General features: G+C 35.0%; 1 protein-coding gene across 3 annotated transcripts in view; it reads left to right on the forward strand.

Annotated features, from left to right (window-relative positions):
- Window positions 1–20,118, forward strand: part of KHDRBS3 (KH RNA binding domain containing, signal transduction associated 3) — an 89,830-nt gene extending 69,712 nt beyond the window's left edge. For 2 of the 3 annotated variants that reach the window (XM_035561685.2, XM_035561683.2), the window contains 3 exons: window positions 2,670–2,752; window positions 16,139–16,197; window positions 19,531–20,118. In XM_035561685.2, the coding sequence (XP_035417578.1) occupies window positions 2,670–2,752; window positions 16,139–16,197; window positions 19,531–19,622 (234 nt within the window). In that variant the 3' untranslated portion in view covers window positions 19,623–20,118. The remainder of the gene's footprint in view (window positions 1–2,669; window positions 2,753–16,138; window positions 16,198–19,530) is intronic. The other variant, XM_035561684.2, reaches the window with a different exon arrangement.
- Window positions 20,119–21,748: the final 1,630 nt, after the last annotated feature.

A 21,748-nucleotide genomic window follows, 5' to 3' on the forward strand; every position in this document is an offset into this window, starting at 1 on the left:
GCACAGTAAATAAATGTGGAATTTGAATCTTTTCTCTCTCAACGAGACACCATAAGCAGCTCTTTAAACATAGTCTATTTTTGCATCATGTAGCAGAGGAAGTTTATTTTGTTTTTAATGTATATCTGTGATTTTACAAATGTAAATACAGCAATAAAAAGGAAGAATGGATCTATTTAAGCAGATTATGGTAATTGCAACACCACAGGTTGATTTTAATGCTTAAGTGCCAGGCATCCTACATATGAAAAATAGAAACCAGTTATCTTTCCATTCAAAGCTTAGAGTCACCTTCAGCAAAATAATAATGCAAAATTTAATAAATTCTCTACTTTAGAAATTAACACACACAATGGTGAGCAATAGTGAGTTCCAAGCAAAAGTTTTCTGGAAGAGAAAGCTAGCTACACACACAAGCCTGATACAAAACATTGGCCTTCACAAAATAGTACTTTCATTCTGCTGGGCATTTTGTTAGGCTGATAATGCTTTTCCTATTTCAAGTAAACTTTGTTCTTTTGTCTGCAAGAAGTCATAGATACACCATAGCTTCAGGCTAGTCTGTTTTACCCTTTTCTTCCTCCTTTTTTTTTTTCCTTTTTTTTTTTTTTTGAAGTTATTGATATAAATGTGAAAAATAGGACTGGTTGCTTAAGAATTCTCCAAGAATTCCTTAGGGGGGGCAGAGTTCTCCTAAAATGTTAAAAGGTTAATTTCAGTCCTCTGCTTCGATTTGTTGTCATTGATGTGCATATATCGTTGGAGATAGGGATGTTAGGGCTGGCTCATTCACAGTTAGCAGATTCTATGAGAGGAGACCAAATGTCATGTAAATGCTCTGGAACAGAGCAGATACATTGGCTCAGACAGCTTCTGCTGCTGATCAATGTCTGTATTGTTAACAGATGTCTGTGCATTGCATCAAGAAGTAATAAAGTGCTTGTTCATAATAACTGGCAGGAGGGAATGGTTTTGTGGGTTTAGTGTGTGGCTCATCAAGGAAAATCCATGTCTGTATCAGATGGGCAAAGAAAACGCTAAGACTCTATTTTAGCTTTTAGTTTCAGGACAGTGAATTATTGAAAGAGCAATGAATTTCCTTTTTTGAGTGGGACCGTTTATCCGTGCATCTCTTTGCAAAACAAAATTGGAAGAATCTTTTCTTCCTTTTCCAGGCCTATGAATAGGCTGTCATTCCCTTGTGCCTGCAAATATTCATGGACACCCTTCTCTAATCATTGCTGGGAAACAATCATGTTCACTGATCTAGTAGTGGCGGAGCAGTACTGGTGGGCTGCTTGCTTGGTTTTCCATATAAGCAATTTCAAATGACATGAAAATGCTAGAAAATTTCTCAGCAAACTCACAGCTTCCTGTTTGTTTTGAGGATGTCGTTGGCATTTCTGCTGTAGAAAGCTTTCCTTCCGAGGAAGCTGTCAGATGCAAATTATTGAAGGTGTTTTCTACTAGAGTAGGACAAGCCCTACCTAATTGACACAAGCAGTAGTTTTTATTATTATCAGTCTTCACTGAAAATTTCTTGAAAAGGATTCTTTTCCTAGGAGAGAGATTGTTATTTCATAAGACTTTATTCTTATATTGCCAGGGTTGATACGCACTTATTCAGAAAAAAACATTTATGTGACATTGCCTGATTTTGGTTTCTCTGGGTCCCTATGTTTTCAAAGTGCCTTCTAATTAGAGTTATTCTCATTTGGTGAAACTGGAGAAGATAACTCTAAATATTCATTGAGGCCTTTGGGATATTTGCATAGGATTTCCTAAATCTCCCACGTCAGGGATCAGTACAAAAGAAATGCCATTTTTACTCAACATCAGCTTAGCTCAGTTAAGTTTATTGTTTGATCCAACAGTAAATTAGTGACAGTTCTTTGGATTTCTACATTCCATCTTTCCATGAAAGCACAGCATCATTGTCACCTGTTTTTATATTAAACTTCTGTGTGGCTTGTGGCTGGAGCTAACATGGTTTGTTCAAGTTAGTATTTAAATGCCGTGCTATTTTGGGAAGAGCAGTATTATGGTGTATACTTTAACAAAATTCTTAAATACTTCAAGAGAAACACTATTGGAGTCATTAATTTAGTGTCTTAAATAATGGTTACTAAAATCCTACAGGGTGAAGAGTGTACAGAGGGCATTCTAGGTAAAGCTGTGGTTCTTACTAGTGTTATCTCTAGGGAATTTCTCTTTCCTGTCTGTAGTCTACGTAGGAATACTGAATTTAGTGTCCAGAATTAAGAGTCAGCAACATCAGTCAGTTCACAATCTTTTATTTAGATGCTTTGTTTCCTAACTGAAGTGCTTCCCTGAACTTTCTTGAAGGTCAGTAGCTGACATACCTCAAATTCAAAGATGTGGAGACATGAAGTATTTGTAGTTTTCTCTGCACAAGCCAGTATTTTTAACTAAAATATCTGTTTTGAAGCACATTGCTGCCAGTTGCTCAAGATATTTTCAAGCTTATTATACAGTCTTAGATGTATGTGGAATTAGTCTCTTAATATCAAGATTTTGCCATCTCAGGATTTATATATGTCATATATCCATTTCAGGAGGGTATTGTCTTTCATGTTTAGAACTAAGTCACTACTTTGTTTCTAGAGTGTGCTCAGGGTTAATATTACCTTTATTTTATATCCTTTCAGGAGTATGATGATGGTTATGGAACTGCTTATGATGAGCAAAGCTATGATTCCTATGACAACAGCTATAGTACTCAAGCACAGAGGTAAGTTCCAAGATCTGCAGTAACTACAGGTGAAATATTGTAAAGTTGGAAAGTTAATTTTTCTTAATTACTTTCTCAGATTCATTTTAGACAGTAAAAATATTATAAGAGGCTTATTAGAAATAACCTCCAGTGTTTTGTCTCTAGTAGCACAGAAGTAAAAAAGTCAAGTTACTTAGTGGTTGAAAAGAAGCAAGTGATATCTTGAGAGAAAGAATTTCCATGATGCCAAATCACAAATCAAAGTGTTTGGCTGTTCAAGAAATTTAGGAAAATTGAATATTAATTTTGAATTAATGTTCAAAAAAAATTTTTATAAGGTGTGGGGAACTCTACAAAAGGTAGTAAATCATCTGAAACACAGCTGATTTTTTTTTTTCACTTTTCAAACCTGATTATACTGCAGTACTTTACATTTATTTGGTGTTGCTATGTAAAAAAAAAAAAAAAAAAGGCAAGCAAAAACTAATAGTATATGCTTCAGTGGAATTATGTGTTTATGAACAATTTAAATCTCATGTTAATTTGTGTCCCTTTCCTCCCTTTACATTCCCAACAGTATTTTTAAGCACTTCTGATTTATTTACTTAGAATTTCACTTTCTTAAAGAAACTATTTTAAAGTTCCATGAATTGAAAGGAAAACTATTGTGTCCTAGTTCCCAGTGCTGGAAAAAAAACAATAAAGCTGTGACATACAAACTACTCGTATCAGGTTGTAACAAATATGACATGACAGATTTTTTAGTAATTTGGCTGATCATCCCCATTTTGGGGTACTTCTAGTGGGCACATTGGAAAAAGGAAAGGGAATTCTTGTGCACCTTTTAGTGGATTTCTTCTTACTCTTTTTCTTAGATCATGCTGATAGTTTGATTAGTAGTAGATTTCCTAATGTCATTGAGAATTTCTTGAAACAATTTATGGCAATAAACTTAAAATGGTTGAGACAATGCTGAAAAAATGCTAGGAAATGCTCTAGTTATACATTATTGCTTTGGTTATTTGGGGCGCTTAGGGCTTCAAACCATGCCCACTGGGAACAAGACAGAGGAAAGGGAGTTGTTGGTTGACACTGTGTTAATGAAAGAATCAGAGCAGTATCCATTTACCTTCCACTGAATGTTTAGACTACTTTGTTCAGTGTAGCCGTATCTGAAGTACTACAGAACTGTTCACAGCAAAGTTGAAATCAAAGCTGTTTGCACTTGACATCTGCTTTGCTGTGGTGTTGACACACCCAACATAAATTTCATTGTATAAATGAATATTTTCCTGTGCCCAACAACTCAGTGTGAAAAAGCTTAGTGGAAAGTTCCAATGTCATTATTATTGAGATCTAACACAAGGAAAATAATACTTTTGTATATATGATACTTGATTCCTATAAAGTCTTGCAAGCTACTGAAAATTGATTAAAAAAAAAAAAAAAAGGCATGACACCAGCAATGTAGGACCTCTAAAATATGATGCTCTGTAGGAATTTAGAGACCAGCTGCTGGTAATGGATTTTTTTTTCCAAAAAGAAAATTACCAAAATAGTCCTCAACTTTTATGTTGGTAATTCTATTCTGTTTTACTGCTTCTAGTGTTGGTAACAGTGTTTATTGCACACAAACAGTCAGATTTCATTATCAAGTCATTTGACTGAGCCCAAACTGAAAACATTACTAGCATTTGCTTCTTTTTTATGCTAAGCAGGCTTTCACTAGGATATTTTTTCATTTGAACTAAAATTAGCAAAAAGCAGGTTTTCCAATAAATATATTTGCTCACGTAAAGAGCTAATAATTATACATAAGAATATGTATAATATTCATACATACAATATGAATATATACTCAGCTTGGTCTGGAAGGAGATGATTCACAAATTGTTTGCTTTACTTTCTATTTTGCCTGTAGTTTCACAATATTACATATGGGTAGATTTCGATTTCATTATCTCTTGAATAATAATTTATTTTTTTACCATAATCTTATTAAGTGCTACATGGTAAAACAAAGCAAGAAATGATTCACTCACTTGTGTATTTCAAATGGGGTATGGATACTCATTCTGTAGCGTGTTTTCTGTCTTGGCAAAAATAATTTTAGGATTGTATTGGCAGGCAAAAAGTAATAACTGTAAACAGCCATCTGAGCTACCTAGAACAGCATTCCTGGCTCTAATTTGAATATCAAATAGTAGCCCATATTGCAAAATGTCATTTTGTAACCACTGAGAGATACTTATCATATTTAGGTGTATTACTATGTTCTTTCTGTGAAGAAATTACGGGAAATAGAATTGTTTGTGTAGTTTAACCTTATATCATTCTTGATATTTTACCCTCATTATAAAGCATGGATAGAAAAGACTGGTGTGTAGAGGGCATTTATATGCTTAAAATGCATTAGTGACAAGCATGTATAAACAACATTTCTTCTTTTCATTTGTAATGTTGAAAGCAATAATCTTTTAAAACAGTAATAGTATTTTTAGTCTATCTTCTGATACTAATTTCTCCAGAAGATTGTGATATTAAAGACATTCTGTATTAGTGAAGGAAGTTGAGAAATAGCTAAGAAACTGAAAAGATGAGTTTGTTCAGAAAATCATTTGCAATAGATTTTCAGCATTTGAATCCTGTTCATGCACCTCATCAAACTTGGTTAATGTTTACAAGTGTATTTTCCTGTGTGATACAGTGGAGACAGTTGAAATATTCCTTTTGTTTTTAAAGGTTTTGCATATTTCAGTGCTTCCTTTGTCAAAGATGGGAATTTGTAATAGAATTAAAATACCTCTCAATTTTTTTTTTTGCATGGCAGCACATTTTTGAGATGTCTGTGTGCATGAGTGTATGTTCTCCAAATTCAACCATTCAGTACAGCACAGCAGTACTCTCCTGTATTCTGTTTTCAGTTGTGACATGTTTAGTGTACTTTCCAGAAATGGCCAAATCTGAGATGGACTAGGATGGCATGGTACGTTCAGATATGAAGAACAGCATATTGTGTATTTCTGTGTGCATTAAGGTAGCTGAGAATTTGCACGAGTTTGCAAACAGTTCTTCCCAACTGTAACATGCTTGCTGCTACCAAATTATATGTGTTTAAATTTCAATGGCATTTTATTTGACATTGTCAAGTACAAGAAGGGATATAAAAGTCACGCACAATGTGAAGCCTTACTTAAAACCTGTCACAGCATTAATAGGGAGAGAAACATCAGAGTTCTCTCCAAGTTGTCATCCATCTTAATGCCCTGTAATCCCATAGAAGTCGTTTTCATTTAAAACATTTTCTTATCCACTGCTGTTTGTTCATGTAACAAAGCCCCAGATTGTAGTGCTTGGGGATGTTTTTTTATCAGAATTATATTTTATGGTTAAAGAACCTTTAAAAAATATCCCTTGGAGCTGTACTGAGTTTGACTGGTTATCTTAACAGATTTTTAGAAGAGATGCAACTAAATTGTATGTTTTTTTTTTTTTTTTGCAGAGGATCCTTAGATGAAATTTATGCCAGTGCAAACTAGTAGGGTTAATAAATGAGTCTGTCCAGTATCTTCATAAATATATATATATAATAATAATAATCTAAAATTAATTTAACAAAACATTTCTCAGCTTCTGAAAATCAAATACTTCAAGCAGCCAGGATAGTTTTAACCTTAATAGAGCACTGAAAGCTGTCAGAAGCTATGATCATTTATGGGAGATAAGTAATACTGAAGTAAGGAACGCAGCAAGACTAGAATTAGTTACTTGGTCAAGCAGGGCAGGCTTCACGTTATGTCGTCAGTAATTCCTTCAGGAAATCTGTCCTATATAAGTGTGTAGTAATTTAATGTTCACAGTTGTACGCCAAAAACTTTTTGGGATCTTAGGGAAGAATGTGAATTGCAAGTGTGCGATACCACTGTGATAATCTCCCCATGTGACTCTTGGTGCAGATACTTGCGTATGTCAGATGCAGGTAGATTTGGCAGCTCCCCTTATCTCTGCATGAATGCTTAGTTACATGACCCAGCCGACCCTTAAAGGACTTCCCAAACCTGTCTAGAATCGTAATCTTTGACTTGGATTTATTGCAGCAAGTAGTGGGTATTTTAATGGACCGATGTTACTGCTATGAAAATTCAGAGAATAATGTTGTGGAGGAAACAGCAGAATTTAATTGGGTCTTAATTTTAATTGGTAGATCAGTTTAAACATTTTTTCCATATGAAAAAAAATCTATTAATTCTAAATCTCTGAAATATGCTACAAATTGAGCAAACATGCTTTCATCCCTTAGTGGCTCCATACATGATCTGCACAAATGTTTGCGAAGACAATAATAGGGCAAAGGGAAACGGATGCTAATAAATCAATTGGCGCTGTCAGTTCACCGTTTAATGTTCTCTAGAATACGTAAGATTTATCACTGAGGAATTGTAGAATAATGGTAGTGTATGGAAACAAAGTCCACCAGGGAGATGTACTACATCATTCGGATTTAGCGCTGCCATCTGCTTAATAGCATTGAGATGACTACAGAGGTACTTATGATCAACCATTCATAGCATTGACAGATGCTGCAGAGAGTTAACATGCCAGAGAACGAGGTTTGTTACTAAAATTCAGATTATGTGACAAGGTTGCGGAGAAAGGGGGTGGGTTTGTTACCTCTCCAACAGCATTAAAGGTTTACTGTTTGCTTTTAAGTTTGCTATCAAGAGAGAAGGGCTAACGCTGTTACTGTAGCACAAAAAAAAATAGTCTAGAGAACCCCATCTGTCTGCCTGTGCCACTCAGAAGTTTCTAATAACTTCTTATGCTTTTCTGGTAGCATTTAAAACTGGTTTTATTTATTTATTTATTTTCCTGGGGGAAAAAATTGCTTTTGACCAGCTTCATTATTTTTATCTACAGTGGAGATCAACAGTCTCTACTATAAAATAAATAGTTTGTATAACTATACGTCTGTGTCTGTTTAGGGACAAAAATAGTAAGTCACTCATGTAGTAATGTAGTCATTTGGTGTTTAACTTGTAACATTTATGATTTTAAAATTGCTTTAGATCCTCAGTCTGGGTGATCTTGCCTTCACTCCATTGCAGAAGAATTTAATCTTAAACACAGATACAAAAGGGGAAAGATTAGCACTTAAAATAATTGCTGGCTTTTCCGCACTGTTTCCTGCACTGTTTTCTGATTTTCACAGTTGCTTCTTAATCCTCCACATTTCTCTCAGCAACAACCATTGTGCTATTGACTTAAACAGTGTTTCTCAGTCACTTTCTTTGCATATTGAACAATAATTGCTACCACTTCAAATCACACCAAAATGTGGTACATTCAAATAACTGCAATTTGCCTGTAAGCCTTAGAGCCATCCTGTCAAGCTAATCTGAACTTTTGGAGGGAGTTTACAAATTCTGTATAGTCCACTTATTTTTATTCAATGCATCTAGTTCGCTGTGTTCATTCGTTAATGTGTTGAAGGATAAGTACATGATGCAACTTTAAATCTTTTACCTAAATCCTTGAAAACATAACCACACGTGGTAATTGCCAACCATGTTAAAAACCCAGCATTATAAATGCCATGCAGTGAAGCCTTATTCTTCACCGTTCATCAAGTGACTGTTTCAAGACAATTTCTTTATAAAAGACTATGCACAAGGACCCAGGGGTTTGAAAGGTTTGAGTAGATTTGTGGTTAGTAGCTTGTGGTAGTTACTTAAGAAAAAAGTGACTGGATATCACATGAAAAAGATTACCTTTTAATAAATAAGTACATAAATAAATAAATAAACTCAAGCAATGGCTATTGCTCAACTGATGCCTAAACAACACAGCTAAACTGATGTACTAAAATTCTCCAAATTTGTAAATCCCTGATTTTATACCATTCCAGAAGCACCTTAGTTTTGACAAACTGACTCTGAGGATGTAGTTCTTACCCTGGTCCATAGATGTGGTCCTCCCCATTTTCTCTTAGGAACTCAAATTTTCAGGTATATTCTGAAACCGTGCTTAGTAGCCACACAGAAGATGACAATGTTTATGTTTATGAAAGGAGAATTTTCATACAGCTGAGTATATGGATTTGAAACTAGCTTACGGAGGTGTTGCTGTTGGCATTTGAAAGTTAATTGCTAACATTTTGTTTGTGATGCTCAGTGTTTTAAATTTACATTGTTAAGTTTGTCAGCAATCATGCATTTCCAGGGTGTATAAATATGCATTATATGCAAAACAGTGTCTGTTACTGTAGCTTTTCAAGATGTCATTCTCTGGATTTTAATGCTATTAGCTGCTAGTGTTTCATGCTCTGACTTATAAATCAAATCGATCCGCAGCAGTGTGGGGTTAGTGAAAATGGCTACTATTTTGCTATTATTTTATTGTTACATGAGCACCAGGTATATAGGAGCTTATTGGATGTTGTAATTCTGAATAAATAAAGCTTCAAAAGCATTAGCATAAACAAGCTAATGTATCTTTTAACTAAAAATCCCTGCTATGTGGTTTTCTGCTTAATTTTTATGCTCTTATTTTTGGAAGACATTATTTTCTGCAGTTTGTCAGATCTAGTTCTTCAGGTAAATCTTCAGATAGTTGATTTCTTTTTTTTTGTCATCTGTGAAGATGTGATAAGATAAAATATTGAGAAGTGCCTCACAAAAGCACAGTTACTTTTAATTCTTATTCTAGCATACGTTTGAACTTTTTTTTAAAAAAAAAAAAAGGTTTACAGAAATCAGTGTTCTGAAACCTCAGTAAACAGGAACATGACTAAAATAACCGTCTTTAAAGGAAAAATAAATTGTAACGCAAGTATTTCACATGGTGTGCTCATAAAATTGGAAAAGGTTTTCAGAATCCTCATCATGTAGATATTAGTAAGTATCACTATTTAAGAAATTAATTTCAAGTTTTAGTATTATATCATATATAGGGAGGATTTATTTCCGACATTTGGGGTGGAGAAGGAACTGCACTGGAAGCTCACACTGTTTTGGAAGCCAATGTCTATTAGTCAAATGACAGAGGCATAAGAAACTGGACTTCATCAGTTCAGAACACTTTCTTGTGTTGATGAATTGTGTTGATGTTGTTTGTAGATGACAATTTGATGCTGTTTTGCTGGTTGAAAGTCAGCGTATTATATCTGCTTACTAATAGTAACTGAAAATTGCAGTTTTATTTTTTAGAGACCACACTGGTGTATTTTCTTTTCTTTCAAGGAAAGAAAATTTTTGCTATTTTCCATTGGTGGGGGAATATCTATTTTAATTGGGCAAATTTTAGAAAAGGGAGATGGTTGCAGTAAAACCTTAAAACTTTCTTTCTCTCTCCTCCACCCCACCCCCACCCCCCAGTTTTTATTTTAGAAGAAATAACTGGGAGCTGAAAATTGTACTTTTAAGCACAATTTTGGCACCAGATGCTACATAATAGAAAATGCTTAGTTCAGTACCCATCAGAATTTAAAGTTTATTGTCATATAGTCACATCAGATGAGAGCAGTATGCAATGCAGTTGGAACATGCATGTTGATACATGTCATAAGAGTCCACAGGAGACCAGCCAGCAAGTCTTAGCAGTTAAATGGATTGAACTGTGCTTTTAACACAAGAGGAGGAGGTCTGCCTTATTGTACTTGGACAAGCACAACTTGAACCTTGCTGGTGTAAGGGGTGCTAGGGAAGCACCAGAAAGATCTCAAACATGGTAATGCATTACTTTTAAGATCTGTCAGATGCTTATGATTATACAGTCCTGAAAACAGTTAAATGTAGTCTGTCTTTAACTAAATATATTACTTGATGGCACTTTTATTATTTTGAATTCTAATCATAAAACTGGGATGGAATGATAATTCTTTTCTCAAATGCTCTTCAATTTCAGCTGATGAGTAAGGCTATCAAATTTATGGGAAACTGATGAAAGTTGTACTGTTCCTTCAATAAATTAGAAAGACAAGAAGGTGTGATGTATATCTTACTGAGTAGTATTTCTAATGACAGAGTGGTGACATACCGTCTGTGCAGTTTTTGTGGATGATAATGTATTATAGGCAGTGTTATCTTGTACTCCAGTCTGTGACAAGGAGTATTATCTCAGCTCTCCAACATCGTGTGCGGGATTCAAGAGGGATAGCCAGGAATTAGAGATGGAATAGTTCCCACAGCTGCTTCTGGGATTGCAGTAGGTAGTCTAAAAAGTCTGACTGATACCATTCAGATTTTTGTTATCCTCACTGCTTCCATTGTCCTGAGTAGTCTTTGTCTGTCTGGAAGTGAGGGGAAGAAAACACATCCTTCAACGTTATGTTTATGTTGGTTCGTATCTCTGTCCTCATTTAGCTGTTGGAACACTCTCAGTACATCCCTGAATTATTCAAGACTTCCAATTTGGTTTCCTCTGATAGCAGTCTCGTTCACATGTGCCCCCAAACTGCTTTGTGAGCCAGACAAATGTCACGTGGTGATGGCAGGAGTTTGATTCTATTTCACAGGCCAAACCAAAACGCCGATGTGAGGCAGCTCAACTTCTTAGTTTCTCTGTTAGTGCTTTCTTGTTTGATGTGGCAAACTGTTGGCATTTTATTTAGCAACTCCCAAGTTGATGAATGGATTATTATGGTAGTCTACTGATAGTTTCAAGATAAAACTATAAGTTCCTGCTGCTGCTGCTGTTCCTGAGAGGAAGTCTTACATTTGCTTTGTGCCCCTCAGTCACTTCTGCTACATCCATTTTGAGAGATGGGACATGATGAGAGTAGAGTTGAGGGAAAAAAGGCTGAATGAGTTCACAGACATCAGTAAATGGACGTCTCAGATGGTAAAACTTAGCTTACAGCAAAACTTAGTTCTTAGAGTGCTTAGAGTTCTGGTAGAAATACGTAAACAGATGTACTTGAGTGCCTGGTAGGTAGCTTCAGAATGCAGACAGTTCTGAAGACATCTCACTATTCTTCTGCATAAGTGAAAATTATTCCAACTCCCACCATAAAAAATAATTTCTAAATAGAGATAGCTAAGAGAATCCTTGAGAGGGCACTCTGGTCATCTTTTAGGATTATAGGAAATAAGAGTTGATATTTGTACTATGAGATTAAAATGGGATGTAGTTTAAGGATGATTGCCTCATTTGCCTATATTTTATAAAGCTTTCACTTACAGGTGTCAGCTGCTTTCTGCGATCATTATCTCTGTATTACAGACATAAACTGAGATGCAGGGATAAGAGTATGTACCAAAGAAACTTCTGCCAAAAAGAGGCAGAACTGAGCAGTAAATAAAAATCTTCTATCCATAAGATGCAAGAAAAGACATGAATTTCCTCCTGATGTCCCAGTTTCATGCTATGCTACTGGAAGCTGGGTTACAGATTCTATTTTAATGATCCACAAATGCATTAAGAACAGATACTCAGCTCAATGTTCAAGACCATTGTGGAGATGAGAAGCTTCACTACTGTGATCATTGTCTTGACAATAACATTTGGGACACTATTCTTCCTGTTTACTGTTGACAGATGGTTTGTGATATCAGAAGCAGCTGAGCATGAAGATCTGATAGGAAGGCTAGAAAGAAAGAGCCTTGTCCTTGTGGAAGAGTTCTGTTCAGATACGATCATATCAGCCAGCGTCTATCATACAAGATCTCTTGCTAGAGAGATCTTTACTTGTTCTTTCTACTTCGCTGCTTTTATGTGTAATTTCTGTAGGACAGAGGTGACATTTGTGAAGCTGCAATTAAAATAAACGCAAGTCTTCACTGTTCAGAAGTTTTCTGAAACTGCCCTGCCTTCTGTCAGTCCCCAAATTAATTATGATACTAATACGTAAAAGAAAAAGCAGAAAAAAAATATTTTTTTAGCCATTTTTCCCTAGCAAGCATTACAGAAGGCTGAACTGGTTGCAGAAAAAATGCTGGTTTTCCTCACTGTAAAGGAGGAAAGTGTTCCGCTTCACTTGATGTTTAGAAACCCAGTAAACAGTGCTAAAGTCTGGGCTTTTCCATTAAACTCCCCTTACCCCATTTACTCTCCCCTTAGTGATAAGACTTGTTACCATACTACTTTTGCTTCAAGTGTAGATATAACATAATACTCACTCTAGAAGACACTTCTCACAGCACAGTGGTTCTAGAAAAATGGCAGGCAGCGTTGCAGTGCTCTGTTCTACGTAGTAAAACAACTTCTCTAAGACTTTACTTCATCAGTGTTGCGGTGCTAGAATCTGAGCATGCAGATTCTCAAGATCTCTGCCTTCTTCTTGGACAGAGAAAACAGGCATTTCTCCGTGGCCATATATAAACTACTCAAACCTCACTTTACAGTTTCTCTAAGCATCATAAGTTTAATGCTGAGCCCTCACCACTTTGAGGCAATATACTTAAGTTTATTGTTGTTTGCTATTTTTTTTCTTTGTCTTCTCCCTGCGTTCTCTCAAAAGCCAAAAGACATTGTGCTTGTATGGGAATACAAAAGAAACTAAATATGAGCAGATATAAACAAGGGCTCTATGTACTGTTTTTTCCAAGATTAGGAAAATGCCTGAAAAGCTTACCCGACTGCACTATGTGCAATTGCCCATGTATGAAGAAGACAGTGCAGAATTTTCAGGTACTGCCCCCACCTTCTAGGGAGAAACTGCTTGCAGACACCTGGAGAAGGAAAAAATCAGGAAAGAAATTTGTAGAAAATGGCCTCAAGAGGACATTTCAGATCTGAAAACATAATAACTCAAAGCGGACTCCCAGTTTAGTATTGCCAGGTGAAAAGAGAAGGGATCCTGTGGTGTTTTTTCCCTTGTTCTGAAAGGAGGGAGGTACACGAGATGAAAAGGAGTAGGAAGAAATGGGTTTCCCTTGCAGAATAAACCAGTTAAAGGGAAATATAAAACATGAACAGTCTTCAATCAGAATTGCTAAGATGCCATAGAACCTATATGAAATAGTGTAAATATCAAGGATGCTTTTAAAACAAAAATATCACACGTTTGTCTTTTTTACTGTTGCCTAAAGATTTTTAAACTATGTGTACTTCAAAAATGAGACTTGACATCATACTTTCTGTCCAGAGGAAAAAAAAAATATATTTAACATAAATACTTAAATTCTCACAAGATAATTGACCTCAACTATCTCAGTTAATGAGATTAAATTCACACTTTAGGAACTGGGTTGATTCTGATACTGCAGATTCCTTTGAAAAGTTTTCCTATGAGCAGATTATTACCTTGAAATGATAGAGCTCTCTAAATTGCAACTTCATGTATAGTACTAGATTTTTGTGTAATACAAAGATAACTTTGGCTGTGAATGCCACAACGTATTCAGGCTCTATAACAGGTGAAACAAATCTTTTTAATGCTTTTTGTTTCTTTTCTTTAACACAGAACTCCTTAAAGCATACAGATGTATGTACCTTTTTTCTTTGGGTCATAGTCTCTTGGTTGCCTTCTCAGAAGTTTTGCATTTGTCAGTTGAATTGAGAGAGTCAGTGTTGTTATAGAGCACTAAGGAAAGGAGTCAAAGTAGAAGGTTTCGAATATCACTGGGCAGCATTACTTCCCATTATAATTTTGGCTCTTTTTTACACAGATGATTAATTTTGAAGGGTCTATCCATTAATATAGATAGGTCATGATATCCTTTTAGTGGAAGTAAAAGATTTTTCCTTTCAAATGTTTATTCATTTTGCAGTTTGCATACTGTAAAATGAGTCATTTTTTGTTTAATATATATTTAGGTCTGTGAAATGAAACCCTGCAAAAGTCATTCTGACAGGATTGACAGATACGGGGATAGGGCTCAGCTGCTATAGGCTTCTAAACTTGACAGTCTTAAAATAAATAATTATGTACCATGTGGAAGGATAGTGAATGTCAATTTTAAGTTGGTTGTCAGAATAAAGACTGTTCTATCACTGGCTGCTGCAGGGCAAAATTGTGTTATTTCTTAGGCTTCAAACTTCGACCTTGTTATTCTGGTCTGCACTGCATGGGCTGGCAAACCACAGATAGCATTTATGTTGGACACAGATACTTTTTTGGTGGTCTTCATAGTACATTCCTATTAACTTTTTGTTGAGGAAGCTTTATGTTAACAATTAAATACTCATCCACGGTTTTTGGATATGTATTTGCACACATCACGGCTTTACTGTGTCGGGCATGGATTATTTTGTGGAATTTTAAAATTGTTAGTTAAAAAAAAAAAATCTGTATTGTAATTTTGTTCATTTTAGAAGTGATTGTGACTTAAGTGTTATTTGTATTATAATAAATGCTTTATCTGCTAGTTCATGTTAAGGCTATAAATTGCCTTTTCTCTCTGGTTTTAATTTTGTTAGCAATCAATCTAATTTTGGAAGCATTTTGTCAATATTTGCAATTACTTGTTAGCGATCATATTTTACAAGGATTTCCTTCTCACTCAGCAGGTAAAGATTTGGTAGCATCAGTTTGTGGAGTATTTATTTTCCAGTTATCATCAGCTCTGGGTCTGTCTATCATTAGAAAGAAAAGGAGAGAAAACCAGAGACTTGCTTTTGACATCCTGCGGACATGTCTAATAGTCTTCTGTTACATATTACCTTTTCCATCAATTATGTAAAAGACTATACATAGCTACATTTCTATAAAATATGAAAACATGATGGAAAAGGAGCATGTAATAAGGCTTATCCTCCAATTTCCATTCAGTGGTCTTAATAGAAATAGAAATGTCATTACGAAATGGAAGACTATTTTAGTCCATGGTTATAATATTCATACAGATTTTTGAATACTAATGACTGCAGGTTTCTGCTTTTAACTTTGAAATTTTGATTGCCATTTCTTGTCTACTTGTTACAATGATAGTCTTTGCATATGTGCGCATCTTTCTTGTTTTGAAGACACTGAACCTTACGAACACATAGGAAGTGTATAACTCTTGTTTATCCTTTATTGTGTTTTCTATCTGTGAATTCAAGGATGCAAAGGCAAAACGCTAGACAGTAGTAGGCACTGATGGCAAAGAAATTCGGTTCTGTATGTACACCGGCTACCCATCTTTCATTGGCACTTTTAAGGTCTTCAACCTTCTGACCTATTGACATCATTTTAAATACAAAATTCCCACAACCACATTTACCACTGTGGACCAGGATCTCAGTGATGAAAAATAAACCTAAATGGATATAACTATAGCTTATTTTCCCTTCTCGTTAATGAACAAACAGGACCTCAGCTGTCATTGTCACATGGATGCTTAGTTTCCTTAGCTTAGGACATGTCTACATCTTTCAAGCTTTCTCCTCTTCACAGGTAGAATGTATAATAATTGTAAGAACTGCTTCTTAAAATTTAACTTATTTATTTCTTGTTCCCCTTCCTGCTTCCCTTCTCCCACGCAGTGGAGCAGATTACTATGATTATGGCCATGGACTGAGTGAAGAAACGTACGACTCTTATGGTGAGTAGCTTTGAGCTGACTGAGTACAGTAGTAAAGTCTTCTGAAAAAGTAATATAAACATAGAAGAATAATTTCCCTAAGGCAGACTTCAGTTCTGTGGTGGATAACAGCTGTTCAGGGATTCTTGCACTGTCACAGAGCTCCACATGTGGTTATTGAGAAAAATACTGCAGGAGGCTTCTGTGGTGTGTTAGCTAACATAGTCATGTAAAACTAAAATCGAAGAAATAAAAAACTAAAAGAGAAAAATCTAAATCATACTGCAAGTACTCTTTTCATGTCACATGCAATGAGATTTATGGAAAAAAATGGGGTGGTGGGACTTTAGAAGCTGTTTGCTGCTGAAAGCAAATGTTTCTAGTGTGGCATAACTGATGTGCAATTTGATAGCAGCTAGGAATATGCTGAACTTCTGTACTGAGTCAGAGCCTAACTGAGAGTGCTTTAGACTTGTATGGTCCTCTTGTATGCTTATCATGCATCAGTCTTGTGAAATCAAGCAGGGAGTCATTATGTAAAGGTTGTAAAAGTACTTTAGGTGGCTAATAGACACAAGGGCAGTGGGTTGCTCATACAGAGACAAAACAATGCATAATGAAGCAAAAACCATATGCCAGTGGTAAAGATTACACTTTTTTTGGGCTAGAATTACAGCAGTGACAGGTTTAATTAAAGAAATCTGTTACGGATTAGAAGCATAAAGCATGTTAAAAGGCACCTTTGCTTAAGGGATCAATGTTAAATCTCTGGCTAGAGATCAGAGAAATAAAATCTAGATCACTCAAATATCAAACATTTGAGGATTGTTAGTACATAGTTTGAGAGTTGTGACTCAGGGTAACGAATGTTACAGTGATTTCAGAACTCAACTGAAAATATTCTGTGAGATATTTCTTGGACTATGTTTTGAAGTGTTCCCTGCAGAAAACAAAAATGACCTCAACTAAGATGTTTGTCTTGATAAATGAACCTAATACAGAAGTTTGCTCAATATCATCTGCTTAAACTAGTTCATTTTGCTTAAGGGAAAAGTCAATTTATCAAAAGAAGAGGTCATTTGAAATTCCTCTATCCCCCAGCACTTTCACTTGGTCTTGATAGATATATAAGTTAAATGTTTATTTCAGTATTAAAATAAATGCTTTGCCAATACAAGCATCATATGTCTAAGAAGATTTCATGAATGCAAAATTGATAGGGGGAAAATGTGCTAAACTGCTCAATATAGATAGAGTTGACTGAGGGGGGAAATGTGGATTGCAGTATTTAGGGCTGAAAAAAAATATTTATTTATTTTCCCATTTAGAATTGGTTTTCTAAGCACTGCCACTCAGAATATTAAGTGATATATTTACTCATGTTGAGAGGAAGACTATAAATACCTTGAATGATTTGGGGTTAGAGCCAATAAAGCCTTAGTGACTACAAGTTACATGCTTTCTTAACTAGCTCACCCTCAAGTACACCCTTAAATATGGAATCAAGTGCTAATAATCATCCTTACGTTACATAAAGAACATTAGTTGCCTCAAAATAAAATTCATAAGACAGCTCACTGAGCAGATGGCTGCCTAGTGCTAGCCAGGAGGAAACGGTGTTGCAGGAACTATCTGAATTTCTCATTCTCTGAGAAGCTCAGGTGCCAAGTTCAGAGGATATAGGAAGATATTTTTTAGAATTCTGAGCCCCAATGGTACCAAAAGGAGTACTGATGAAAAGTAACTCTTTACCCTACTGATACAGCCAGGTGCTTGAAAAGGAGCAAGTACTCCCTTCAAACTGTTCTTGCTACTAAACTAAGATTGATTTTTATATTTAAACTATTATTTGCAGCAGTAATTTAAAGCTAGGATATTCTTTAATTCTTGTCCCTTAGGCAGCTGCCTTTACTGTCTGGCTGGGGTTCTCTTCCTTAATATGAACCTTGTTCTCATTGTAATGAAGAAGCCCATGAGGTTGCTTCTCATGTACGCTATTCTGTTACAAGATAGCTGGAGAACATGCCTAAGATAAAGTTTAATTCTTCTAGCCTTAGAGCAAAATTTGAACTTGTGCCTCTTGCCTACTAGGCAATTGTTCCGGCCACCTCAGTGTGATACGTAACCTATGCTCCCCTCATCTTTTTTTTTAAATAAAGTATCTAGGATTAAACTATTACAAAGAGATGATGAAACTAGACTGTTGAGTTTATGGGATCCCTGCCACCTAATTTCAGATGTCTACCATCTGAGGAAGTTACCTTACCATTCAAAGAAATGCAGGGGGTTCCTTGATTGCTGACTGATATTTTTTTTCTGTTGACTAGAACGACAAATAGTGATGCCTCCATTTTAGATTACCGTATTTATTCATTTGGATTCCACAATTTGTTTCTAGATTGCATTGTGTTCACTTGTACACTTGTCTGCTTAGGGCAGAGCAATTCTCCAAAAACAGATTTGGAAGCACATTCACTCTTTTCAGGTTGCTTTTGGGATTTTTTTTTTTTTCCTCTTGGTTTATATGGTACTCTGATTTGTGTTCACATGATTAAAGCACACCTAAGTCCTGTTTTGTTATACTATGCGTTTGGTCCTGAATCTTCCCTCATGTTGTGAATGCCCAGCACAGTAGGTCTGATTCACATTTATTCAGACAATATGTTGCTACCTTTTGTTTATATTTATTACCATTAAAACACAGTAGGATTTCGAAGCATTAAACATAGCACACATTGTTTCACAAATTTCTTTTACTGTCAAAATTCAAACAAGCAGTGTCCCCTACTTTTTAATGTTTTTATAATCTACCTTCCAATTTTTTGCATGTTAGAGGAAATGTGTGTTTAAGTGAAGACTAACATTGCCTTTAGATTGTTAGAAGCCACAGGTTTTTGTAGTGAAACTTGAGGCTTTTTACTACTAGTTTGCATATTTGAATTAAATCTAAATTGGTGCTGATTCAAAGAAATTTATTTCTGAGGGTTGCGTATTTATAGCTCAGACGCTTCATTCATTTCATCCTAACATAATTATTTCTTAGTCTGTTAGTATAGCTGGCATTTCTATATATATTGAGTAAGTAGACTCAGCTGAATGACAGAGCCCTAAATAGTTTCCCTGTAAATCTGTCACACTCCATGGTGTTACAGGCTGAAAGACCATCATGGGGTAGCTCATGTACATGTGTTGCACCCACATTTTGTGGTTCAAGAATTAAACTTCAGTTTGTACACCTTGGTTTGAGTAGGTAGTGTTGCCATTTAAATCACAAATAATAATATTTTTTTTTAAAGTACAGCATCTGAGAATATTGAAAGGGGTCTAACTATATTTTATTTTCCCTTCTTGTAGGGCAAGAAGAATGGACCAACTCAAGACACAAGGCACCTTCTGCAAGGACAACAAAAGGAGTCTACAGAGACCAGCCATATGCGAGATACTGATTGTACTGTCTGATGTTGTGAAATATCCAATCTCCACCAGTCCTGTATACTGTTCAAAGTAATTTTTTCTATGAACAATCCCTTTTTATTAAATCAAAGCGCTTAAAAATCTGAACGGATGGACTGAACTTAAAATATTTTGTTGAAAGAACAACCTGGACAGAAAGATATGTAAAACAAGGAACTTTGTTATTTCCAAACTGTATTTGAAAAATAGGTGATCAAAAAAATAACCTTTGATTAACTAGTGTTAAACTAGGTTTACTAAATATGTTAGTCCATTCTTTTAACATAAGCGTAACCTTTTATTTTAAAGGTTTTCAACAATTTAGTTTTTAGTCTTTATTTTCAGCCATTTGCTAGTTTTTCTCTTTGCAAACATGCGTAAAAAGGGAAGCAAATTACAAATGCAAATAATGTGGTATTTTGTAACTCAAGTCTTGAAATGTTCTGTAGTGTTAAGCAAAGTTTTACCCTTGCTTGATACTAAATAAACTTTTGAAAGAAAATCAGTGTGTGTGAGATTAATTTTATGCTTTATCTTATAATAAAACTTCATAAATAGTAGTAAACAGGGAGAAATCCGTTTAACAATGTGATCATTGTTAAAGGCTCATATTAAACATAAAAGGCTCATATTAAACATTGCACAACTTCTTAAAAATGGTATAAACCTAAATGTACGTTTATATACTCACAGTAGATATAAATGCTGTTTAAAGTATCCAAATGGTATGGATCTGCTTGAGTGCCACATTAAATCAAAATATTTTTGTAAAAAATGGTTTAAAATAGCTAATGAATTTTCTGAAAAAGATGTGACTAGTTTTCATCTTGTTGAGCATTTTTTCACTAGTGCAACTTTGGAATTTTTATGAGAATTTTGGTACGTTAATGACCACCTCGCTCCGTGCTGGAAGCAATAAACACAAAGCTTTTAAAGACTTTCTGACTTGACTAATTGAGGTCGCTTTCGTCAGAGGCAGAGGATGTGTAACCCTTAAAACGGTCTTCATTTGCAAAGGTAAATAAATCAAATAAGATTTTAATCTCACTAATTTATCGTAGTATAACCAATAAAAACAGGGAGACTACAACTTAGAAAGTTTCATTTCAGAATGTAGGAAAGGCTTTAAGAACACCTAAATTCTCATTTTAAAACGTTTAATTTTTGTTAGTAATCTAAAATCCTTAGCATAGCTAGTTAAATTTGGACAAACTATTCCCTATTAAACAACTGTAAAACCTCATAACCAATAGTTCGTAATATATTATTTTTCCATAAATTCTAGTAACTTAAACATTACAAATGTTATCTGAAGTTCTTTTTGTTGATCACTAAGTTTTTATTAATTATAGTTTGATTTACATTGTTTTCTTTATTTTTTATTTGAAAGTCTTTCAAATTTTGTAAAAGTATTTTGTTTTCTCTTGTCAGGAAACCTAACTCTTTGGACAGCCAAGAGAACAAAAACCTTAATCTTCTGATGCTTTGGTAGGTATCTTTACTCATCTGTGAAATTATTAGATAAATAATGGCGCTTTTGATCAGGTCCTTAATTCTTTATACATAAGGCTTTAATTACTTAATGGTTACAGGCACTGAACTAGAGTGCAATCAAAATCACTGCCTATTTTCAATTCCACTGGGAAAACCCATAATTGTAAATTGTCATTAAACAGGACATTAAACTGTGCTGGTATGCAGACACTGTCCTCTGGCTGTTTGCTTATTGTGTGACTGTATCTGAGACTGGAAATCAAAAGGTATACCTAGTTCTGACAGCATTTCAGCCAATTAAGTATTTCATCACATAGAGGTAGAAAAGAAAGAAAAAGAATGTGAAAAAAAAGAAAAGAAAATGAATGTAATTTTATGCTAATAGTGTTCAAATGGGAACTTAAAAATCTAGTCAGCAGACAGGTCTGAAATGGTTTTACAAACCTGAATAAAGCATTTTGTAGAATGATTTTTTGAGTCAAGCATTTCTGCATGAAATGCAAGGTGGATTTTGGCACAAATGGAGGACAAGTCCATTGAGAAACATTAGCTATAGACCTAGTTTTACTGTTTCTGATGAATTCAATACATAAAGTTTAGTGGCGGACTTGGCAGTGCTAGGTTA

The sequence above is a fragment of the Cygnus atratus genome, chromosome 2 (assembly GCF_013377495.2).
Source record: "Cygnus atratus isolate AKBS03 ecotype Queensland, Australia chromosome 2, CAtr_DNAZoo_HiC_assembly, whole genome shotgun sequence".
NCBI lineage: Eukaryota > Metazoa > Chordata > Aves > Anseriformes > Anatidae > Cygnus > Cygnus atratus.